This window comes from Trachypithecus francoisi, unplaced genomic scaffold (genome assembly GCF_009764315.1).
Source record: "Trachypithecus francoisi isolate TF-2019V2 unplaced genomic scaffold, Tfra_2.0 Lachesis_group11, whole genome shotgun sequence".
Lineage (NCBI taxonomy): Eukaryota > Metazoa > Chordata > Mammalia > Primates > Cercopithecidae > Trachypithecus > Trachypithecus francoisi.
The window spans coordinates 53,792,152-53,817,595 of NW_022681456.1; the positions used below are offsets into that span (position 1 = coordinate 53,792,152).

The window sequence follows — 25,444 nt, forward strand, 5'->3', positions numbered from 1 at the left end:
CTGGGAAGAATGAATGTATTTTAACCTTTTTTGTTTCTAATCATTTGAACACTGTTTTCCTTTAACAGCAAAGAGACATTGATTATTGAACCAGAGAAAAATGCATCCCGTATTGAATCTCTGGAACAAGAAAAGGTTGATGAAGAAGAAGAAGGAAAGAAAGATGAGTCTAGCTGCTCTAGTGAAGAAGATGAGGAAGATGACTCGGAATCAGAAGCTGAAACAGGTAAAATTAAAAGATAAATGCATTTTCGTTGAATTTTGTGGCAGTGTAAAATAAGACAAGATCAGACTTAATTTTTAAATTTTTCAGACTGATTTGCTACTTGTTTAGATACCTGCCAAGCTACTAAATTATCTTTCAGTGAATGCTAGAAACTTATATATAGTTGTGAATTTATTATTATTTAATTATCTGGAGGCTGTTGTTCACCTCTGTGTTTTGCCAACCTATATTTAAAGAAGTTAGAGAGGCTTCTAAGAGTCCCTTAGGCACAGATAGGTTGTGAATGGGTTCTCAGCAATTCAAAAATGCTCCTGTTACTTCTGAGGTCCAAACGTCCAGGATGCTGGTCCCAACAGCATCCCAAATTTTCCCTAAGAAATAGTAAAGTAGGAATGGAATAAAAACTCTTTGCTGTGAGGGTGTGGGGGAATTTGCTTTGTTTTGAGAAATTTTAAAGATACAGAAAAGTATAATATAATAAACATTCATATTCCAACAACCTAGACTTAAGACTTTAACTACTGTGACATTTAATCATATTTACTTCAATTGTTTAAATAAAGTTAAAACATTATAGATGTCTTTTTTAGTCACCCACCGTAGTCTGCTTCCCTTTCCTTCCTTCCCAAAGGCAATCACTGTCATGAGTTTTGTTCTGTAATCTTCTAGTTCATTTTTATACTCTTACATATGTGCATTCATATGTAATATATAACAATTGTAATATTGTTTTGTGTTTTTTTCATATGGTAGGAATTGTTATACATCTTGGGTTTTTTCACTCAGAAGTTAATGTTTTTTATATTTGTTCATAAATCTATTTCTATAGCTTTATCTGCATTTTTTTTTAGCTATTGTATAGTATTCTATTAAATATATCTGTTTCCATTATGATGAACATTTTTACCTTATTCTCAAACTCCTGGGTTCAAGTGATCCTCCTTCCTCAGCTTCTCCAGTAGCTGGGACCACAGGCACATGTTACCACACACACCTAATTTTATTTTTATTTTTTGTAGAGTTAACTATTTTGCTGAGGCTAGTCTTGAACTCCTGTCCTCAAGCAATTCTCCCACCTCAGCCTCCCAAAGTGCTGGGATTACAGGCATAAGCCACCGCGCTCAACCTATAGCCTAAAGTTATTTTTATGCAGTTAATCTCCTCCCTAGGAGACATTACTTAGCTCTCAGTCTGTAGTCAAGTATATCATTACAAATTAAACTATGTACACAAGAGAGCCAAGACTTGCACCCAGACCTCCTAACTTATATTTTAAGCCTTTTACTACTTATGTAGTATAATTCAAAAACTAGAAGTCGAGGCATCTCTTTCAAAGATTTCTAGGTTTTTGTTCAGTAAATTTTTTCTTCATTAGCCCTTGTTTGTATACAAGTCACTGTTCAATATTAGACACTAAGGGACTATTTAAAACAAGAGACCTTAGGCCAGTTTTACCAGTAACCAGCAAATCTGCTATCTTTTGGTTGAATATCCTTGATTATAAAATGAGAAAAATCGGGCTGTAAGACCTGGATGGTTCTTAAAACTCTAGTATTCTATTAAATATAACTAATTACCATCAAATTGCATTGTATTTGTTCTCGGTTTAGAATTGAAATGTACTAGTTGCTCTCTACTCAGTTTCTCACTGAGCTAACTTTAAATGTTCCTCTGAAGCATTGTACTATGATAATTTTGTTCTTCCTGTTGCTAGTGGTCAGTTGTGCCAGGAAAATTTGACTCTGTCTCAAGAATTAATCCACGTAAACGCTGTGTGGTTCCTTTCCTCTCACTCTTTTAATACGAACTAGGCTTTATCATGCTTTATTTGGAAAGCTTGAGAAAGCAGCCATTTCCCTGTAGAGCTACAGCTTAATTTGACAATTTGTAAACCATTTCTTTTTTCTACTTTTTGTAAGGTTATTTCCTTGGGAAACTATTTGACATAAAATGACTGTTTTGCTGAATTTTGTAAAATAAATTATTTGCCAAAACAGTTTTTCTTCAGTGTTCTTTCTCTTCTCATAAAGCAGATAAAAATGAGAATGCAACCTAAGTTTTAGTTATACCTTTCAAACAATTTACAAATGTGAAAGGTAGTTGAGAAAATGAGAAAGAGAAGTACATTTTTTGCTTTTAGAGTTCTTTCTTCTAGGACTTTTTCATTCTTTGTTGAAATCAAATGGATAGAAAGACTACAACGATATTAATAACGTTTACAAAATAAGTTGGATGGTGGGGCTGGGCGCTGTGGCTCATGCTAGTAATCTCAGCAGTTTGGGAGTCCAGGTCTGGAGGATTGCTTAAGCTCACGAGTTCAAGACCAGCCTGGGCAACATGGGGAAGCCCTGTCTCTACAAAAAATACAAAAATTAGTAGGTGTGGTAGCGCATACCTGTAGTCCCAGCTACTCAAGAGACTGCGGTGGGAAGATCACGTGAGCCTGGGTAACAGGCTTCAGTGAGCCAAGATCACACCACTGCACCCCAACCTGGGCAATAAAACAAGACCCTGTCTCAAAGTAAATAAATAACTTGGATGGTGGTACATGGGTTTTATCTTATTTATTATTTATATCTCCTACTAGACTGTAAGTGAAGGTATTTTGTCTTTTCATTGGCTGATATATCCCTAGTACCTAGGACACTACCTGAAGAATGGGGACACTTATTCTTTGATTGATTGATTCTCTACACAGTTAGGTGGATTATTTTCCAAGATGATATTGTGCCCATTTAACTTTAGACTTTTTAGGAGTGGGAAGACATGCTCTTTGGGACATTTAATCATACTGTTTGATGGGAATGTAAGGTAATTATTGACAAAAGCACTTTTAGATTTCCTTGATTAAAGAGGAACCATCAGTTTTAGATCAGTAATAGTAGTTGTTTATCCATTAGAAAATTGCATAGTTATTGTTAAGTTTTTAATTGCATTCATGCATTCAAATTTTTAAATCTTAATTAAATTTCTTTTTATTTTCTTCATTTTAAAAGCATAGAAGTCAGATTCTATTTGTGCTTTTTATTGTCAGAAGCTTTGTTGTGTATCTTTCATATTATCGTAACTATTTATTTCAGCATATATATTGAGACAATGCTAGAAGCTCCCTGAAAAACTGACTTGCAAAAAGAAATCACAGTGGGGAAAGACTTTTAGTTAACAAAACCTTAAACAAAAATGGAATATAAAATGATTTTTTCCCAACCATTGAGACCAAATTTCTATGGAATCTTGACTCTTAATTGTTTGTCTTTAATAGATAAGACAAAACCCCTGGCTTCTGTAACTAATGCCAACACTTCTACTACACAAGCAGCTCCTGTAGCTGTTACAACACCTACTGTGTCATCAGGTCAAGCAACACCTACATCACCTATTAAAAAGGTAAGCCAAAATTGTATTTGCTGAAAATACATGTATTCTATTTATGTACCACTTGGACTAACTCATTAAAGTAATTCTGAATTTTTAATAGTTTCTTCCAAAAATATGTAAGATTTCAGAATGTAAATATGTATTTATGTTTCTAAGTTGAATGAGATTTCTTCTGAATGATTTTTCTTATCATTTTTGCAATTGATATTACTGTTGATATTATAGTTGGTAGTTAACAAATATTACATACAGTTGATAGTTAATAAATGGCAGAAAGATAAAAATTTTTGTAATATTAAAATCAATGATTGTATTAGTTTTTTTTTTTTCTATTGAACTTTTATTTTGAGAAGCTCAGGTTTTATATCCTTTATCTCTGTTAAGTAGAGATGTGCATGTTGATAATTTCACACATGGGTAAGTAAGTTACAAAAACTACTACCACAAGTCAATGAGAGAACGAGAATCTAAATTTTTTAAACTCATAGTACAAAGCACTAGGCAGGCAACTGGTATGCCAGTAGGAGCATGATCCCTGAGGTCGGATAAACTAGAGATGAGCTCCTGACCCTACCTTATTAGTTGTTATGACCTTGAGCAAGTTACTTACTATCTTCCTTTTGTATAACAAAACAAAATGAAGAGAAACACAGTTAATATTGTAAGGATTGGTTGAGACAGCCTGGCCAGTAAACTCAGTGTGTTTTCAAAATGTTAGTTTCATTTATTTCTCTTCTCTCTTTCTGTTCTCTGTCTGTTCTCCATCCCTCTCGTCTCTTCTCTCCACTGAAGCAGTGTTTTGCAGTTAGTGTGTTGATCTTTTAAGACTTTACCTTTTCCTGCTTCTCTGGAACCTATCCTTCTTTTAACCCAAATTAACGATTAAGAGTTTTTGTTTATATTTGACCTACTAGTCTCTTTTCAAAGATTTGTCTTCACCAGTCCTTTTTTATCTTTAATGAGCATACTCATTTCCCTCTCTGTCCACACACACCTTTTTTTAACCAAACCCTTGAAAAATTGATTGCAGTCATCATAACACTTCATGCCTAAATATGTCAGTATGTATCTCCTAAATACAAGACTAATATCCTTCATTCTCAAAATAATCACACTTAGGAAATTTAACTTTGGTATAATATTATTTATGTTGTTAATAACTAATATACATACCCAGATTTTCCCAATTGTCCTTTGAGTCTTTCTGTTTGTTTTTTAAAATCAGAGGTCCACTCGGATTGTACATTGTGTTTAGTTGCCTTTGAACTTCTTATTTTGTTGCTTGTTTGACATTATTTGCATGAGTTTAAGGACTGTTTGTTTTTTAAATCCTCACAGCATTTCTTTTATGTTGTCAGTATTGCCAGTATTGGGATTTGGCTTTAGGTGGTCAAGGTCTTTTTGAAATCATAAACTACAGAATAAAAAAAAAAAATCCCTACTGTTAGTAATAATCCTTCTCTAAAATTCTTCCCAAGGAGGGCAGTAATGTAAATGATGAGTAGTAGAAATGTGTTGGTTTCATTGGTATGTAGTTTGAATATTGAGAAACTGAATGAGTTATCTTACCTTATATATTCCAAAACTGAGTGCTTCTTGAATTCAGTTAGAACTCATGTTCATATGATCATAATTATGTATGCTTTAATAAGAAATTCTCTAAAAGCAGTTTGCAAAATTTTGAAGACTGTTAATCATGCTATAGCTAGCGTCACTATAAACTGCTTTAAAGTTTATTTTACTTCTAGAGCCCCCGTATTCTTCTTCAGTGAATACTAAATTCATGCCTGCATCTTTTGATCTGTTGCGACTGTAAGGTTATCAAAAGTTCCCAGAAGTTCCATCTCCCTGGAATACCTAGGCAAGAAACTGGCTATATATATATATATATTTTTTTTTTTTGAGACGGAGTCTTGCTCTGTCACCCAGGCTGGAGTGCAGTGGCACAATCTTGGCTCATTGCAACATCTGCCTCCCGGGTTCAAGCGATTCTCCTGCCTCAGCCTACTGAGTTGCAGGGATTACAGGCGCCTCCACCATGCCTGGCTAATTAAATTTTTAGTAGAGATGGGTTTTCACCATGTTGGCCAGGCTAGTCTCAAACTCCTGACCTTGTGATCCGCCCACCTCAGCCTCCCAAAGTGCTGGGATTATAGGCATGAGCTACTGCACCCCGCACTGGCTCTCTATCGTTTGGGTATTTGGGTAAGTAATCCCTTTCCTACTACAGTCAAATGATTACAGTAAACTTCCTGTGTTCAATTTTCTTGTTCTCACATATAGCCAACATTTATGGCAATTTAGTTCTCAGTTTATACCTAATGCCCTAACTGAAAAGAAATACTTTATAACCTCTGTTAGTATAGTGGGCCAGTAATCTCCTTGCTGTAAAAGTTCTTACTCAAAATCACTCTTGGTTCTGTAATTACTATAATAACATCTGCTTCTAAATTTGCATATTTAGAAACTATTTTATTCTCAGTTTCAAGCACAATAACTTACTTTGAAGATTATATTACTTCTTTGTTCTTAAAGTTTTGTAACCAAATTTTATTCAAAACAATCGTGTAAAATTTTTGAATTTTTTTTTTTTTGGAGACAGAGTTTTGCTCTTGTCACCCAGGCTGGAGTGCAATCTTGGTTCACTGCAACCTGCACCTCCCAGATTCAAGCAATTCTCCTGCCTCAGCTTCCCGAGTAGCTGAATTACAGACACCTGCCACCACACCCAGCCAAGTTTTGTATTTTTAATAAGAGATGGAGTTTCATCGTGTTGGCCAGGTTGGTCTCAAACTCCTGACCTCAGGTGATCCACCCGCCTTGGCCTCCCAAAGTGCTAGGATTACAGGTATGAGCCACCACGCCTGGCCTGAAATATTTTTTTTTTGATGAAGAGGGAGTCTTCTTATCAATATTGTGTGACTTTTAAAACCTGTTATATTCAGTGATTCTTATACTCCTGTATCTACTTTAATTTAGCGTATTAGTGTTTTTTAAAATTTTTTCAAGTTTATCTGTAACTGTAGTGACCTGACATACAAATTTCCTTAAACAGATTGTTAATTTCTAATTGCATCTTAAAAGGTTTTGCAATTATCTATTTTTAGGTTCCCAGTCATGACTCCACTTCTGATATTTAGACAAAGTTATATTAAGTTCTCCAGCTTCCTTCCCCGGTACATAAACTATGTGTGTGTGCACATGTGTTCACAGCAAGATAGATCACAAAAATGGAAGCACACAAAACAGTTTTACATTTCACTTATTTTAATCACTTGGGGTAACTATGGTGAAAGATAGAGGTGTTTACTTTAAATGATCTTTCCTTAATTCCTTAACCCTTCAGCTGAAATTAAAGAACTGTTTCTGTAGCAATATCAAGCTGATGATTTGTGGAGATGTTATCTATAAAACCATCAGTTTGATTTTGTGCTTAAAATTGTTAACTAACAATAAGTCTGTATAAGCCTTTCTAGTCAAAATAAATATTGTTGGGATCTCTAAAGCAGATCATCTATTCTTCTATATGGATATACATTCCAATAAAATGTAAATGGCGTTTTCTTTACTTGATGTTAAAAATTCAGAATTTTTATGGAATTAAGTGTTCTAGTTAATTGAATTCAATGTAATAGCTAATAATTTAACAAAAGACTGCTATGTGCTGTGGGTACATAAAGTATTTCAATTGAAATGTACAGATGTAGCATGATTTAAAAGGAGAAGAGGCCGGGCGTGGTGGCTCAAGCCTGTAATCCCAGCACTTTGGGAGGCCGAGACGGGCGGATCAGGAGGTCAGGAGATCGAGACCATCCTGGCTAACACGGTGAAACCCCGTCTCTACTAAAAAATACAAAAAACTAGCCGGGCGAGGTGGCAGGCGCCTGTAGTCCCAGCTACTCGGGAGGCTGAGGCAGGAGAATTGTGTGAACCCGGGAGGCGGAGCTTGCAGTGAGCTGAGATCCGGCCACTGCACTCCAGCCTGGGCGACAGAGCGAGACTCCGTCTCAAAAAAAAATAAAAAATAAATAAATAAAAGGAGAAGAAATTATATTTGACTTAAGACAATAGAATCAGGACATTTTAGATAAATCTTAAAGTAGGTAGTACTCCACTTGAGAGAAAAGGGCTTGCATAACTTGTTGAAAGGGAGAGAAGAAAAACAATATGAGCAAGTGGGGATAATATGGAATAATTTGACAGGAAAAACGAATTGTTCCATTTGATTGATTTATAGGGTGCATATATACAAAGTAAACAGGAAAAGTAGAGCCATGTTGCAGGATGTCTTCACTTCTAGGATAACACTTTTTTTTTTTTTTTTTTTTTTTTGAGACGGAGTCTCGCTCTGCCGCCCAGGCTGGAGTGCGGTGGCCAGATCTCAGCTCACTGCAAGCTCCGCCTCCCGGGTTCACGCCATTCTCCTGCCTCAGCCTCCGGAGTAGCTGGGACTACAGGCACCCGCCACCTCGCCCGACTAGTTTTTTGCATTTTTTTAGTAGAGACGGGGTTTCACCATATTAGCCAGGATGGTCTCGATCTCCTGACCTCGTGATCCGCCCACCTCGGCCTTCCAAAGTGCTGGGATTACAGGCTTGAGCCACCGCACCCGGCCTAAATAACACTTTTATAATTTATTTGATAAGTAGTAGAGAGTCATGGAAGTTGTTTGAATAGTGCCTTGAGAGAATTATTCTTTATAGAATACTATTCTGCAGTGTACAGATTTGAAGATGAGAGACTGATTGAGAAAAGGTTTATTAGAAGGTCATTGAAGTTGCCCACAATGATAAGAATATGAACTAAGGAAGTGGCTCTGGGCTTATAAAGGAGAGGAGATTTAGAGACTTGACCTCTAATTTATGGATGGAGGAAAATGACAGAGAAGGTCTAACATAATTGTGAAGTTTGAAACATAGGAGATCGAAGAGATAACCTTAGTGCCATTAACAGAATTAGGGAACTGAAGAAGAGATGGTTTGGAAGTAAAGGTGTTTTATTTTAGTCATATTGAGTTTCAAGTTTTCGGTGACAGTTCTAGATTGTCCACTCTACAGGTAAAATTAGGACTGGAAATTTAGGAGACTGGACTGGAGAATAATACATTTGAGAATAAGCTGACTACAATTAATATTTGGCCTGAGGAAGTAAAGATCCTCCCCCAACCCCCCAGGAGAAGAAAGTAGAAACAGAATATGAGAGATCCAAGAGCAGACTCTGGAAGGGCTAGCACAAGGAAAGTTGTATACACACACACACACACACACAGCCTATATAAGGAATGTTGTACACACACACACACAAACGTGTCAGTCAGTCAAGAAAAGAATGGTCAGTCAAAAGAAAAAGAAGGTCAAGATAGCATCCAGTTAAAAAAGCCAAAGAAGAGAGTTTCATGGAGGAGGAGGTATAGTTAAGTATTTCGGGAAGGGTTTATTTATATACCAAGTAAAATCAAAAGGTGCCTTTAGACGTATAAAGCGGTACTTAAATCCAAATTCATGTTGGGCAGAGTGGAGGTATATCAATGATTACTGTGTAACAAATGCTGATTTCAAAATTGATAGATAGTACTGCCTCATTTTTCTGAACTCTAGAATAACAGTAATGGTAGTATTTCATTGGGTAATTATAAGGTTGAAACAGGATAACCCATGTGAAGCACTTAGCTGAGGGTCACACACTAGTAAATATTTGTTAAATGTTAGCTTCAGTTATAACAATAAATGTTATCTGATCTCTGGCTGTTTTATCACGGGGGGAAAATGTTTGTTTCCAGGTTTTTTGTTTGTTTTTGTTTCTGTTTTTTGAGGAGGTAGGAGACCTAATGTGGGTGTTGGCAAACTGGCTGGTGGGCCAAACCTGGCCCACTACCTGTTTTTGTATAGCAAACTGGTTGGAGAAAAAAAATCAGAAAAATTTCACTGTCCCTAAAGTTTTATTGGGTACAGCCACACTCATTCATTTCTGTATTATCTGTGATCCACAAAGCTTGGCATTTACAGTCTAGCCCTATAAACTCATCAATCAATAAGTAGCTGTCTCAGTACCTATCATATTGCACAGAATATTAGAGTTCACAAACTTTCTTGGTCATTGGAGCCCCTAGTGTTTGGTAGGCTTTTTTCACAGTGCCACTGGCAAAAGGAATTACCTGTTTGTCTCATGAGGTAGTTCGATGCAAATGTGATCAAAATGGCAGGTTGTGCAGTGTCTATGAGATGTCACTGTTCTTCTCTCAAAACTTTAAAATATTCTACAGAGCCCCCGTGACTTTGTTGTGACACCCTGGAGCACTTCAGTGCACATTTTAGGAACTGAGGAATGCTTAGACCCTATTGATAGCAGTTCATTACTGGAAGTACCAGAGGTATATCTTTATAACAGTTTTGTCCATGAAGTGGCCCTCAAGCATCATCATGGGAGCTTTAACAAGCTCTATTAACCTGCTAATTTTAGCAAATGTTGGCAATAGATATGAAAGAAAGGATTTTTTAAAAACGTTTAGTACCCTATGCTTGTGGCAACTAGTTAGTTGCTGTATTCACCAATCTGTATAGTTAACTGTGATTGAGTATAGAAATTCTAGAAGTGAAGTTGATAAAGTGATCTAAAGATAACAGGTTGCATTTTTAGGGTTGTTGGAAAGCCCTAAAAATAGTATAAATATTTGTACGTAAAATTAGTTTTTATTATAGTTGAAATATTTAATGTTTGGTGGGGAAATCAGTAAATTTAAGGCTGTGATGTTAAACAGTATTATAATTAGAAAATATCAGTTACTAGTTTTTGTTGATTATGTTGGACATAAAATTTTTTAACCAGAGTGTATACATGGATTAAAAACAAAATTCATGTGCAGTAGTTTGTTCACTCACATGCTATATTATCTATTCTATATGTCTTTAATTGCTTTAGAAGTTTATTAGATTTTTTCAGATTATCTCATGCTAAAACTAGAACTTGTTCCCAGTAACTTTTAAAGATTGGATCATTACCCAATTATTGGGGTTTAATTTATTATAAAACTATTTTAAAATGAGGAAAATACTTTTTGCTCGTAACTTCCCTTTTCTGTTTTCATGCTTTCAATCTTTATCTCTTTACCTGTCTTATTTTAATTGGCTTTAGTATGATTTCATTGCTCCTATCATGCCTGTGGTGGAATCAGTAGATCCTGCATCATGGAGGCAGGGCTTGCGCAAAACTGGCATTGTTCTTGTGCCCAATAAGGGTGAAAAGTCTATGGTGAGGCATTTCTATGTGCAAGAATTTATATTAGGTTACAACATAACAAGTTTAATATAAATTGGTTTCAAAGATGCATGGTTTTAAGTCCTTACGGTGTGCTCATTTTTGTTTTCTGTATTTGCATTATAATTTTTCTGTGTGATATAAAGTGTGTAGTGTGTTTTCTTAAGTCTAACCCCTGGGAAGGTAGTCTATTTCTTTAAAATTTTTAGATCTTTACATTTTTTTACTAAGACATTAACCTATTTAGTGAAAGTGTTTTATCCTGAAACTGTAAACCATAATTTTAAATATATTATCTGTAAACTTATTGTTTCCAGTTTAAAGACTGATCAGCTTTAAAAATTCTTTTTTCTTTTCCTTAAAAAATAAAATAAACACAGTTTCCAACCACAGCTACAAAAATTTCTCCCAAAGAAGAAGAGAGAAAAGATGAGTCTCCTGCAACTTGGAGGTTAGGACTTAGAAAGACGGGCAGCTATGGTGCACTTGCTGAAATCACAGCATCTAAAGAGGGTCAGAAAGAAAAAGATACTGCAGGTGTTACACGTTCAGCTTCAAGTCCCAGACTTTCCTCCTCTTTGGATAATAAAGAAAAGGTAATCTATTTCACAGTCTGGTTTCTGTGAAAACTCTTATGATTTCTTTTCCAGGAACATTAAATCTAGTAGATTGTCTGCTAGTTATCTTTAGATCTAGGTATCAAATTAATTAATCTTAATGAATTACATAAGACAAATGTAATTTATACAGAATTATAAGTACTGGAAAGATCAGATGTATTTGCCTAAAACATGAATTATGGGACTATACTCAGTTAAAGGAATCTATTATCTTACTTGAGAATTTATAATAGAACTGTATTAAGGAGCAGGCTTATTTTGTTTATTATGATTCAAGAAGCTTTCTGAAGTTTAAAAAACATAGGAATACATTTATTCTAGAATGTTAGTATACTCATAAGTTACATTCAGTATCTGAAAAAAAAACAGATTTTTCATCTACTGTGTTACAAGCAACTTTGTCTTTTTTTGTTGTTGTTGTTGAGACGGAGCCTCGCTCTGCCACCCAGGCTGGAGTGCAGTGGCCAGATCTCAGCTCACTGCAAGCTCCGTCTCCCGGGTTTACACCATTCTCCTGCCTCAGCCTCCGGAGTAGCTGGGACTACAGGCGCCCGCCACCTCGTCCGGCTAGTTTTTTCTGTATTTTTTTAGTAGAGACGGGGTTTCACCTTGTTAGCCAGGATGGTCTCGATCTCCTGACCTCGTGATCCGCCCGCCTCGGCCTCCCAAAGTGCTGGGATTACAGGCTTGAGCCACCGCGCCTGGCCGCAACTTTGTCTTAATGAGTAAATTTAATAACTATTTTGAGAGGCGGTATTAATATTGCATTATTTAGGATGTACCACAGTTTATTCAATACTAGTATTTATTTCTACAGCATATTCAGCGCTTGGACTATTTTTTGCCCATGCAGTTTTCTTTCTCAGAAGTGTTTCCTTGTATCAGAAATTCAGATGAAATTTCTCATCGAGTAATTCTAATATTTTTGCTTTTTTATCAATTTATTGTGCAATTGGTTTCCAGGTATTTTATGCCAGCTTACTAGGAATGTATCAGAGTGTCATTGTCACTACACACTGTTAGCCATATTTGGATAAATACAATGTAAATAATATTTGTTTTGACTATTTTGATGTATTTGAGAGCACTGATTATCAAGGTTCTGAATAGCTTGTATAATATAAATGCTTGAGACCTCTCAGTGAACCATATTTGAAACTTTATTTCTGTGGAAGAAATAAAGATATTTCAGCTTATGACACAGTATTACTTTAATCTGCTATAGAAGTTTTAAAAAAGTCATTAAAATGTGGAGGAATTTTTTTCCTTTCTTAGTTAAAATGTTATCTGATTCTAGACTAAAAGAGAAAGAAAACTAGTTTGAACAGACTGATTATTGATTGACATTAATTTTAGAGTTTAGGAATTGTTGAAATACTGTAAACTATGATAGGTATGTAATTATACATTATTGAATAACTTTTTCTTAATACTTTTAGCATTGTCTATAGTCAGTACACAAATTAATTTTTACTTATTTGTTTCTCTGTTGTGTAGGAGAAAGATAGTAAAGGAACTAGGCTTGCATATGTTGCACCTACAATACCAAGACGACTAGCCAGTACATCTGACATTGAAGAGAAAGAAAACAGGTGAGTTTATTTTTATTTGCTTTATGCATTCATTATAAAATCTTTATTATCTAGCATGAGAGTTAATACATTAGCATTGTAATTATGTGTGGATATGTATTGTGGGAAGAGATGGAGGGTATTCCTGAAGGAGAAAATACCAACTACATAGTCCTGAGGAGGTGCAGACTTAGTATGTTCATGAAATAGCAAAGAAGTTGTGGCTGGAACAGAGAGGAAAGTGGGAGGAGATAGGTCGCAAACTAAGTTCTCTAAATATTTGGAACATTTAGGAAAGGGGAAAGAAGAAGGGAAGGAAAGCCCTGACTTAATCGTTTTAGTTTGTTTTAATATTTTTGTTTAAATATTTTAGTTTGTTTCTTCCTATTTTTCAGCTTATAGAATTTGAATTTTTTTTTTTTTTTGAGACAGAGTCTCACTCTCGCTCATGCTGGAGTGCAGTGGCACAATCTCGGTTCACTGCAACCTCCACCTCTCGGGTTCAAGCAGTTCTCTGCCTCAGTCTCTCAAGTAGCTGGGGTTACAGGCACCTGCCACAACGCCCGGCTAATTTTTATATTTTTCATAGAGACAGGGTTTCACCATCTTGGCCAGGCTGGTCTTGAACTCCTGACCTCGTGATCCACCCACCTCGGCCTCTCAAACTGCTGGGTTACAGGCGTGAGCCACCGTGGCTGGCCAAGAACTTTTTAATATACTTGTAATCATGTTATAATGTCCAGCTTTTGATTTTTTTCCCCTGAGATCTCATAAGCAGTCTTTTATGTTAATATATATTTTTAATAAGTATTGTTTTTTATTGGCACGTAGTATACTATAAATTAGATCTTCTCCAGTTAAAGTAAGCATCTCCCCTACTTTATATTTTGTGATCAAAAAGTATATTTCTGTAAATATCTGAATTTTCCCCCTATACTTAGGGGAAAAATTATACCTTAGGGTATAATCTTAGTACTGAAATTATTTTATCTTCTTGATAAATATTCCCAAGTGTCCTCCCAAAGGTTTTTGCTAGTTTCAGCTTATATTAATATTTACTGGTGTACAGCCTTTTTAATCCCATTTTAAAATTATCTACCAGAATCTGAAGGGTGTTCTTTTAACAGAGATTCTTCAAGTTTGCGAACAAGTAGTTCATATACAAGGAGAAAATGGGAAGATGATCTTAAAAAAAATAGCTCAATTAATGAAGGATCAACTTATCATAAAAGGTAATAATATTATTCTTAAGTGGTTTTTACGTATTCATTTATAAAAATATGAGGCAATTTGTTTGGAGCCCTCAGTTTAACATCATTTTAAACAAATACGTGTTTTTATTAAATGAGTTTTTGTTGTTTAAAACTTACTCTAAACACAGGATATATATTTAAAGATGGATGATAATTTGTTCTTATGCCTTTCTAGTATATAATTAAGCTTCAAATATTATGAAATGTTTTTTAGATTGTTACATATTTAAGAGGAACTCCTTTAGAAGGAACTCCTTGACTAGAACAACTTAAACAGGCCATTGTCTTAATTGATCTAGTTGTCATTGTTGATCTGGAAAGATTTGCCTTGCCCTAGAACTCAGAGCTATGGAAATGCTTTCAATTGGAATGTTGGTAATATCATGTTGAAGAGGGAAAAAAAGCCCTATAAACAATTTCTTTACTAAAAGCAACCAAAAAGAAGAGTAAGATGTGAACAAGTTTCATGTAGGCATTGGTTACTTCCGAGGTATCTGACCCATTGCTGAAATAATTTTCTTCAAAAAATGTCAACGTCTTGTTTTCCGTGGGTAATACAAAACCAAAGTGTGTTTTTCAGGCTCAGCCTGGCATGACCATATGGTGTGGAATAGTTTCAGAAATGTGAAATATCAGATCATTGTCTTGCTGAGAAAGTTGGGAGGAGGCACTAAAATGATACACTACCAAATTAGTGAAATTGTCTAAACTCTAGCAAGTCGTAGATGCAACTCTTGGTGCTGGAGCTGGTGGTGTATTTAGGAACACAGTTTTTAATTTTTTTCTAGCCTTGTAATTTGTATAACGTATAGACATTAACTCTAGAATACACATACAAACACATCCTATATAGATATGACTCTTTTGTTTAGTTGCTCCTTTGGTAGAAGACAAGATGATTTGATTAGTTCTAGTGTTCCAAGCACCACATCAACACCAACAGTTACCTCTGCAGCTGGGCTTCAGAAAAGCCTGCTTTCCAGCACAAGCACTACTACAAAGATTACAACGGGTTCTTCCTCAGCAGGCACACAAAGCAGGTAAGTCACAGATACATTTTGTGCTCAGGTCTACTGTGTGCTTATGTATGTGCATGCGTTTTTGTTTAGAAGATTGTGGGGCTCTGGATTTTCTCATTTATCTTGTTAAATTTATTCGCAAACAAAAATTGGTTCAACATGAGGCAATTATGCATGTCTGGGGGAAAATTTAAGTTCCTGAACAATGAACTTTCCTTGAATTAGACTGCTTAAAATGTAAATTTCTCTCTTTGACAACTCTGGGAGAGCTTTTTGGTTCATAATTTAAGGATGTTTCACCTTGCATTTTAAAAAAATCCATCCCTGTAGTCATGTGTTTTCAGCTGCTAGAAAGTGCTTTCATTGTTTAGCTGTTTTCCTTTTCTCTTTTTTGTGTTGCTGCTTATGATGCTATAGTACCTCAAATCGTTTGTGGGCTGAGGATAGTACTGAAAAAGAAAAGGACAGTGTTCCTACGGCAGTGACCATTCCTGTTGCTCCAACTGTTGTAAATGCTGCAGCTTCTACCACAACCCTGACTACAACTACTGCTGGCACTGTCTCCTCCACAACAGAGGTCAGGGAGAGACGCAGGTGTGTAAAGGTCATAACAGTACTGCTGTGATATATCTTGCCCAGTGATCAAGGTTTTTTTTTGTTTTGAAAAAGATCTCGTGAGGTTGATGACCATCTCTCCAGTAGAGTAATAGATGAAATACCCTGTCAGCTCAAAACTAAATACAACTAGCAATTATTTGTATTTAGGCTTTGTGATCCATCTCTGACAGAAGTAATATTTTTTTTGTTTAAAGTCAGTGAGCAAGACAGTTGTTTTCTTACTTAAACATTTTAGTTTCTAAAGTGGTTTTATTTCAAAAAAAATTTTTTTATGAAGAACTGAACACACAGCACACGGAAAATTAAATGCAACATGACAAAAACAGGTTTTATCGTTATTTTCATTGTTTCCTCCATTAAGAAATTTGAAGAATGTCGAACTGTTTTGTTCCTGTTGATTTTGAGAATTTTATGTGAAGATTCTCTTGGTAAGGAAAGACTTCTGTGCATAAGTGTAAGCCAGATAATTTTAAGTGTGTTGAATACATTCATTTAGTTTTGTCTCTGATACATAGAAAGCACTTACTATTTAGATTTTTTTCAAAGAGTTTGAATTTATTTTGTAGGCTTAAATATTTTTAAAACATTGCTCACTTTCTGTTGCTGCCTATTGGCATGGAATCATAGATGTACAAAGGAGCTTACTATCTTTTGGGATTTCCTTGCTTTACCGAAGGAAACAGACCCAGAGATAATATGTGACTATTTTACTTTTGTATGGTTTATTGGTGTGAGGGCTGAGGCTCGCCCCAAGATTGCAGGAAAATTAGTTCAGTTCTTTCTGCTATATTATGCATAGTCCCTAGCTTTTTTTTCCTCTTGAAAAAAAAAAAGAAAACCTTAGGAAACCAAATGTCAGCCTTATTTTTATATTTTATTCTTACAAAATTAAATTATATAACTAATTTTTTTTTACTAAAATACTGACCAGATTAACTTTGATTTATTTCTGTCATGTAGTAGTTACATACAGAGTTTTTTTCTCTGTTGCCAAGTGAAGTGCCTGGCCTGTAGTAGTAATGGCCTCACAGTAATATTTGTGTTTGAATATGTGAAAAGTAATAAATTAGTGTTAACTTTTTCTTCTATCATTGTATATTTAGTTTTTGTCTATATTTAGGTTTTGTTTGTACTTCTATGATGAAATTTAGTGGTACTTTTATAATGCCACTGCAAGTGGTGGTTTGTGATTTGAGTACCAGTATAGGTCATATTATATTTTAATTATTCGTCCCTTTTTTCCTATAAACTTAAGTCAGTTTTAGGTTGTTGTAGTGCTCTCAGTAAGACCATAGAGCCAACAGAAATTAGTATCCATCATTTAATCAAACTTAAATAAGTTTGAGGTGTTCACTTTTTGTTGGTGGGGTTGGGAGGGGTTGTTGAAAGGAAGAAGGATCAGAAATTCTTGGTTTCTTAACTCCTTACTCTGCCTTGATTCTTAAGGTTAGAATTATCTTTGAGTCAGAATCTCTTCTGTTAAATGAGGTGTTTGATTTATATTTTTAACCTCTAGAATCTTTTCTGTCTCTAGCATTCAGTGCTTTTGAAAATTTCTCCAGTGACAAAACCTAATAAATGTCTCCCCAGTATTATCAATTGTTTCAGAACAAATTATGATGATTAATCCACAGATTGTTTATTCTGCTGAAGAGAATTGAGTTTTGACTTTTAGAATTAGTCCTAGTTAGTTTTAATGGAAGACATTGAAGATTGAAAATTAAACACTTGGATATATTTTTAAACACAACATATTCTAATTGCGTAAGAAAAAAATGTGTCTGGTGACATTTTTTGTGGTCTATATTATAGAGGTTTTTTGTCTTACCTTGTTTCAGTGATGTTTGCAGTGATATCAGTGTTTGTGTTTTGTTCCATGTGAAATAATCGTTTGCAATCTTGAATACATTGTTGGTCTCTTCTGTTTGTCTTTTATTTAAATTTCATCAATGGTTCTGAAATGTATATGATTTAAAATTTGTCTTAAAAATGTATATATGGTGATTTGAGAATATACTGTGGCTAAAACAACAACAACAAAAAAAGTCAACACAGGTATACTCTTTGGGTTGCTCAGAAAATGGTAAGCATTTAAGGAATAAAATTATATACCCTGTATAGTTCTAAGAAAGAGATGCAGTAGGTCAGTGTGATATAGCAATGACAAAGGCAACAATGGGGTTTGGTAGATGTATTCTACCATCTTTTAATGATCAGCTCTTTGCAATTAAAAGTACATAAAATATATAAATTATTTTTCTTCTGTATGTCGTATTCTTAGAGGTCTGCTCTAGATAGGTACCCCAAAGGAGGAGAAAGGAACTGAATATTAGATGGTAATTATCAAATAAAGGAAATGTGTTTATATTACAAATTGATAAGCTATATTTTTATGCTAATTTGGGATGAATGTCACATGGAAAATTAAAATTATCTGCAGGTGCAGCTTTTGTAAGTCTTTCAGTTAGTAACTTTTATCCCCCTAACCTTCATATGTGAAACCAGGTATGATAGATTTATTGACTTTTATGGCAATTTGAAACTATTGAAAAGGAATCCAGGTTCATTGGGAGAGAGTGTAGTGGTTGATAGTACTATTTGCTATGGTAAGAAAAAAGAGCCAAGTGTCAATGCAAGTTTCTCTGTTATAAACTAAATATGAAACATTTGACTGTAGTCAAATCTGACAGTAGTTCACGTTCATGTTTAGTTTTAGAGCAGCTCATGAAATACTAAAGTGATAACATGCACCCTATCTGTCTTGCTGTGAACCTTTTTTTTTTTTTTCCAAGACAGGATCTCAGTCACCCAGGCTGTGTGTGGTTGTGTGATGATAGCTTCTGCAGCCATGACCTCCTGGGTTCAAGGGATCCTCTCACCTCAGCCTCCTGAGTAGCTGGGACTACAGGTGTGCCATCACACCCAGCTAATTTTTTAAATTTTTGTAGAGATGGAGTCTCACTATGTTGCCTAGGCTGGTCTCAAACTCCTGGCCTCAGGCAGTCTTCCCACCTTGACCTCCTAATGTGCTGGAATACAGGCATGAGCTACTATACACAGTCTGCCCTAAACTTTGTTTAACCAGATTAACTATCACACTTAAGTTTAATCTCCTTTTATTTTTTCTTCTCTTCATTTGGTAGAAGTCTGAAAAGTAATAAATTGCATAGGGCCAGTAGGTACATACTTAAATTAAATGAATGAATGGAAAAAATAGCCATTGGACATTTTCCAGGCTGATGTTCTTAGGAGCACTTTTCTATATTTACTGGATATACCACAAAATGGGTCGGGGTGGAGGATTCTCTATTTAAATGGTCTTGGGAAATACTGAGTTAAGCCAAGTTAATACAGGTTACATTTCTCATATCACGGATCTTTTAATATGTTATTGTGATTTTCCTAGAGAAGGTTAGAATATGTAGCATTTCCCTAATTTATACAGCCATTTTTTGTAACAAGCCCAAGCCCCTCTTATATCCCAGAATTAATGTTCTTAAATTTTAATAACAAGATTATTAGTTATTCTCTTATTCCTTTTGAATTACTTGTCCCAGGAAACTCACTATAATAGTTATAAAAACATAGTATCTCTTATAGCTAAATAAAATTAAAGTCAAAGTATAATAGTGATGGAGTTTTCATCTTAATATAAGTTTATTGGATGTCCCATTCAAGTAAAACTCCATCTTGTGAATTTCTTGACTTAGCTACAAATGTAATTATGTAGAAACAGCAAGAAGAACCAGTTCTCAGAACTAATTTTAAGCAATAAGTAAGAGTTAATTGATGAATTGAGGCAACTAAGATCTTGCGTGAGAAATTACCTGGTCATCTTAGGGTTAATTATCTAAGGAGGTGAATGCTAAGAATAGTATCATATATTATAGTTTTAGAGAAGCAGTTACCAAAAATTTCAGGGTTGGAGAAAGAAATATGATTTCCTTATATATATAAAAGGAATGAGGGCTCTCAAAAGTTTTGAGAAAATGGTAGATGATTCTAAGGATGTTTGAAGATGTGCTATACTTGATGAACTGAGAGCTTTAAAGGACGCAGAGAAAAGGCATAAAACCCACAGTAAATTCAGAGGTTTATTATAATTGTATGAATAGTGTTAGGCTAAAAAAATGAATTACACATTGAGAAGAATGCTAAAGCTAACAAAAGAAAGTGTTTTTTTGAGACAGAGTTTTTCTCTAGTTGCCCAGGCTGGAATACAATGGCACAATCTCAGCTTACCATAACCTCCACCTCCCGGGTTCAAGTAGTTCCCCTGCCTCAGCCTCCTGAGTAGCTGGGATTACAGGCATGCACCACCAAGCCCGGCTACTTTTGTATTTTTAGTAGAGATGGGGTTTCTCCATGTTGGTCAGGCTGGTCTCGAACTCCTGACTTCAGGTGATCCGCCTGTCTCGGCCTTACAAAGCACTGGGATTACAGGCGTGAGCCACCGCGCTCGGCCAAGAAAGAGCCTTTTTTAAAAGTAGCATTTGAGCTGGCGCGGTGACTCACGCCTGTAATCCAGCACTTTGGGAGGCCGAGGTGGGCGGATCACGAGGTCAGGAGATCGAGACCATCCTAGCTAACAGGGTGAAACCCCTTCTCTACTCAAAATACAAAAAAAATAGCTGGGCGTGGTGGCGGGCGCCTGTAGTCCCAGCTACACGGGAGGCTGCGGCAGGAGAATGGCGTGAACCTGGAAGGCGGAGCTTGCAGTGAGCCGATATCATGCCCCAGCACTCCAGCCTGGGCCACAGAGTGAGACTCCGTCTCAAAAAAAAAAAAAGGCAGCATTTGAATAAAGAAAACTCACTAGATTTGTTGCCTTGGGTTTTAAGAGGGGAATACATGGAATAAACTTAATAAATTTAAACAGCATAGAAGATAGAGATGCAGTTGACCCTTGAACATTGCAAGAGTTAGGAGTGCTGACTCCCTGTGCAGTCAAAAATTTGCATATAACTTTTGAATCCCCTAGATCTAAATTAATAGGCTACCATTGACTGCAAGCCTTACCAATAACATAAGCGGTTGATTAGCACATATATTATATGTTACATATATACTCTATTCTTACTATAAAGTAAGCTAGAGAAAAGAATGTTAAGATACTCATAAGGAAGAAAAATATATTTACTAATTAAGTGGAAGTGGGTCATCACAAAGGTCAGAATTCTCTTCGTCCTCACATTGAGGAGGAAGAGGAGGGACTGGTCTAGCTGTCTCAGAGGTGGTGGAGGGGGTAGAAGGAGGCAGAAGATAATCTTCAGTTCTCTAAATCCTTTTTAAAAATATGGTTTCATCTTAAAATTAAATTACATTGTTTTTAAAAATGTAGTTAGGAAGTTAAAATGTGATGTTAAGATATAATTATTAAAATATAACTAGTTCCAATCTAAAAAGAAATTATCGAATTGCATTATTGAATTTCAAAGACCATTTTCTGGAGACTTTTCCTTAAAACTTATTAAAATACTAAACCTGTATGTTTTATTCATATACATTGATAGATATTTACATTCACAGTTACTACATTTACAACTAACGGTTTTTTTAATCTATTACTGTAGATCATACCTCACTCCTGTTAGGGATGAAGAGTCTGAATCCCAAAGAAAAGCAAGATCTAGACAAGCAAGACAATCTAGAAGATCAACACAGGTATGGTTAATGTAATTAATACATAAAACTTACATAAGTAGCATATAAAACATATATACACACACACGTAAAACAAGTTACCTTTCTCTTTTTCACTTTGTTGTGAAAATATTGATGTCAGTATATAGTGTGAGTAAATCCTCAAAAGGTAAAGGTTACTCATAGCCTTTTGTATGGTTACTCTGTTACTATTATATTTCATCTAATTAGCGTATGCCTTTGTGTCTTTTTGAGTATTTTATCCTTATTCCTAATACAGTGTGTGGCACAGGGTATTTGGTTAGAATAATCATATATGATGTCTAATAACTATTTAAAAGTTCTATGAATATTTGGAAGTTTGGGCAGAGAATAGGCTCTTATATTAGGTATATTTAACAGCTAATGTGCAAGTATGAAAAAAATGTCATTCAGGCTGGTGATCTCCTTACCTCTGTTTTGCCATTCTAATTATGCTATATATGATGCATACTTTTGTGTCTTTCTACTTTTCCACAGTTAGGAAGGTCCACAGTCCAGATTCAGCTGTCTGTCCTTTCCATTACTTAGCTTTCAAGCTGAACTATTTGCTAGGGCCTTAATACACTTTTTCTGCCTATACTTTTCACTTCTTGAAATCTAACCTGTTCTTCAAGGTCAAATCTTGAAAAATTTATTGAAATCTCTTTTAAGCCTTAGCAATTGTCATGCATGTATATATAGATATAAACACACATATATACACACACAGAGAGACATATATAAACATAAATATTTATAATATAATATACAAACAGTATATATACTGGCTATTCTTCCCTACTTTGAACTTGTGGGAAACATTTATATGCATAGAGTATCCAGTAGCTATCATTGTGCTTGCTAATGGTGATTCTTCATAGAATAAATGTAACTTGCTGTTTCCATTTGCAAACCAATTCTAAACATGCATATTTGACTTTTATTGCATTTGTATGTGATATATCTATTTCTAAAATATTCCTTTGAACAAGCTTTAATGCATCTCATAATTATATTGATCTTTTTGTGTGTGCAGGGAGTGACATTAACTGATCTTCAAGAAGCTGAGAAAACAATAGGAAGAAATCGTCCTACCCGAACCAGAGAACAAGAAAATGAAGAAAAAGAAAAAGAGGAAAAAGAAAAACAAGATAAAGAGAAACAAGAAGAAAAGAAGGAGTCAGAAACATCTAGAGAAGACGAATATAAACAAAAATACTCCAGAACGTATGATGAGGTAACAGTATATCAAAAACACTTTTAAGTCAAATGGTATGAATTGTCCTTATGATCCTCAACATACAAGAGATTTATATACCAACAAACCATATACAAAATACTGTAAAGGATTTTAGCTGGAAATTTGAATTACTTTGGCATGATTGGAACACTACTTTTTCTTTGAAATGAAGTTTTAAGTATTTTATATGTTTTTAATTGTGTTTAGTGTTTCAAATGGTTTTTATCTTAATGTTTCACAGACTTACCAGCGTTATAGGCCAGTATCAACTTCAAGTTCAGCCACTCCATCCTCTTCACTTTCTACTATGAGCAGTTCACTCTCTCCTTCAAGTCAACTAAACAGGCCAAATAGTCTTGTAGGCATAACTTCTGTTTACCCCAGAGGAATAACAAAAGAAAATGAAAGAGGTAAGAATAGCAAATTTTGAAAACACTTTGCTTTCTTCATATAATCCCTTGGATTAGGGTTTCCTAAATAGTAATTCAACAGAAAAGGAACAGCATCTTAACTTGTGATTCATTGAACCTAAACCGAAAGAATATGAAGGTTGAGAATGAGAAAAGTAGAAAACAGAAATAGAAAATAATATGGCCTGCAGTTGATATTAATATTTTTATAACCTAATATTTCACAAAAATCTTCATGTCCACCTGCAAAGAAAAGTTAATATAGAACTGGTGGGTGACTATTTTTAGAAGCAATTTATTACTGTAGTACTTTTCTGATGCTTCAAGCTATTTCTTGCCTACTGTGTAGATCATATCATTTAAATGGTTTTTGTGAAATTGTTGTAAACTGAAATTACTAAATACATGTAATGATCTCACTAAAACACATTTTTTATGCTTATTTCTTGAAAAATACATTTATCTCAACTATATATTGGCATATTGTTACTCATTATTACCATTTCCTATTATTTTATATAAACTTTCTGTTTAAATTCTGAGTAATTCCTACTTTAAATCAGAGATAAGTACTAAATAAAATTACTTTTAATTATAGGCATTTTATATTTTAAAGCCTAAATCTTACAGTATTAGTCATGATAATATCAGTAATAATGTAGAATAAACACCAGAAAATAAAGTTTATTCCCAATTTCCAACTATATATTTTCTTATATTGATCATTGAGATATTTCCGTTCTTTAAGCTACTATATGTGAGGCCTACATCGTGTTTGTAAAAATGTTGAACCAACATTTAATATTAGAGATACTCACTTCAAACTTCAGATTTTTGTCATTTCTTGAAAAGTTGGCAGATCTGGCAACACTGGGTCTGAATTCTCAACAACTGGCTGGAGCTAAGCAGTAGCAGCTGCCTATCTTCCATTCCCCTGGATAGTCCCCTGGCCTATTTTACCCATTGTTTTTACAGTTACCTTGCAAAATATTGTCAAGATATATTGCTATATTGTGGTTTATTGCAATCCTTAACAGAGGGAGAAAAAAGAGAAGAGGAAAAAGAAGGAGAAGATAAATCACAATCTAAATCAATTAGAGAACGACGGCGACCAAGAGAGAAAAGAAGATCTACAGGAGTTTCATTTTGGACACAAGATGTGAGAATCTATTAAAATACATTATTTGATAGTATTCTTTTTTTTTTTTGAAACAGAGTCTTGCTCTGTCACCCCAGCTGGCATGCAGTTGCGTGATCTTGGCTCACTGCAAGCTCTGCCTCCTGGATTCACGCCATTCTCCTGCCTCAGCCTCCCAAGTAGTTGGGACTACAGGTGCACCCCACCATGCCCGGCTAATTTTTTGTATTTTTTAGTAGAGGTGGGGTTTCACTGTGTTAGCCAGGATGGTCTCGATCTCCTGACCTCATGATCTGCCCACCTCGGCCTCCCAAAGTGCTGGGATTACAGGCATGAGCCACCGCACCCAGCAGTGGTATTCTTAATGTGTCCAGAAGTACATACTAATAATTTCTTATATGCCTTAGATTATATATTCCTTAAATCGTCACTGTGTTTTCTGAGTTGAGTTGTTAAATAAGAAAAGTTATTTTTAAGGATAGTTAACTACTTAGATTGTTGGTACTACTTAAAAGGAGTAGTTCTGACCTAATTATGGAATAGAAATAATAATGTCTGAAGCTCAGAGTGCATGTATTGATTATTTTATAATAGCTAAACTGCTCCTTTACTTGTAAAAACATCTGTTAAGAATATCTAAGGAGTCTATTTAAATTTCACTTTCATAAATACCATTATAAGATCTACATTACAGATTACTTCCATCTCAAGGCATGCTAAATAGAAACAGTGCTTTGCTTATCAAATTACAACAGTCTTGTAAAAATTAGTGTTTTTTTCCTGATCCTTGAATGTAGGCCTGACATGGCTATTCATTGATTTTGTGTCCATTTTCTAAAAAATAAACCTTTTATTGAAGTATGGCATGTTCAGAAATATAACTCATACATGTATAGCTTAATGGATTAGCACAATGGGAACATATCTATGTAATCACCACTCAGAATGATGAATAAAAGCAGCAGTGTAGATTGCCCCCATATTCTCCCTCTCAATCCCTATTATCCTCATTTTCAAAGTTAACTAATATCCTGATTTCTAACACCATAGTTA

General features: G+C 34.9%; 1 protein-coding gene across 6 annotated transcripts in view; it reads left to right on the forward strand.

The window, feature by feature from the left end:
* Positions 1-25,444, forward strand: part of PPP1R12A (protein phosphatase 1 regulatory subunit 12A) — a 160,389-nt gene that overhangs the window by 112,212 nt on the left and 22,733 nt on the right. For 2 of the 6 annotated variants that reach the window (XM_033221164.1, XM_033221167.1), the window contains exons 8-18: positions 69-226; positions 3,489-3,613; positions 11,239-11,454; positions 12,976-13,070; positions 14,177-14,281; positions 15,175-15,342; positions 15,739-15,915; positions 21,513-21,603; positions 22,640-22,840; positions 23,085-23,253; positions 24,291-24,412. In XM_033221164.1, coding sequence (XP_033077055.1) covers positions 69-226; positions 3,489-3,613; positions 11,239-11,454; positions 12,976-13,070; positions 14,177-14,281; positions 15,175-15,342; positions 15,739-15,915; positions 21,513-21,603; positions 22,640-22,840; positions 23,085-23,253; positions 24,291-24,412 — 1,627 coding nt within the window. The remainder of the gene's footprint in view (positions 1-68; positions 227-3,488; positions 3,614-11,238; positions 11,455-12,975; positions 13,071-14,176; positions 14,282-15,174; positions 15,343-15,738; positions 15,916-21,512; positions 21,604-22,639; positions 22,841-23,084; positions 23,254-24,290; positions 24,413-25,444) is intronic. The other 4 variants (XM_033221166.1, XM_033221169.1, XM_033221168.1 and 1 more) reach the window with 4 other exon arrangements.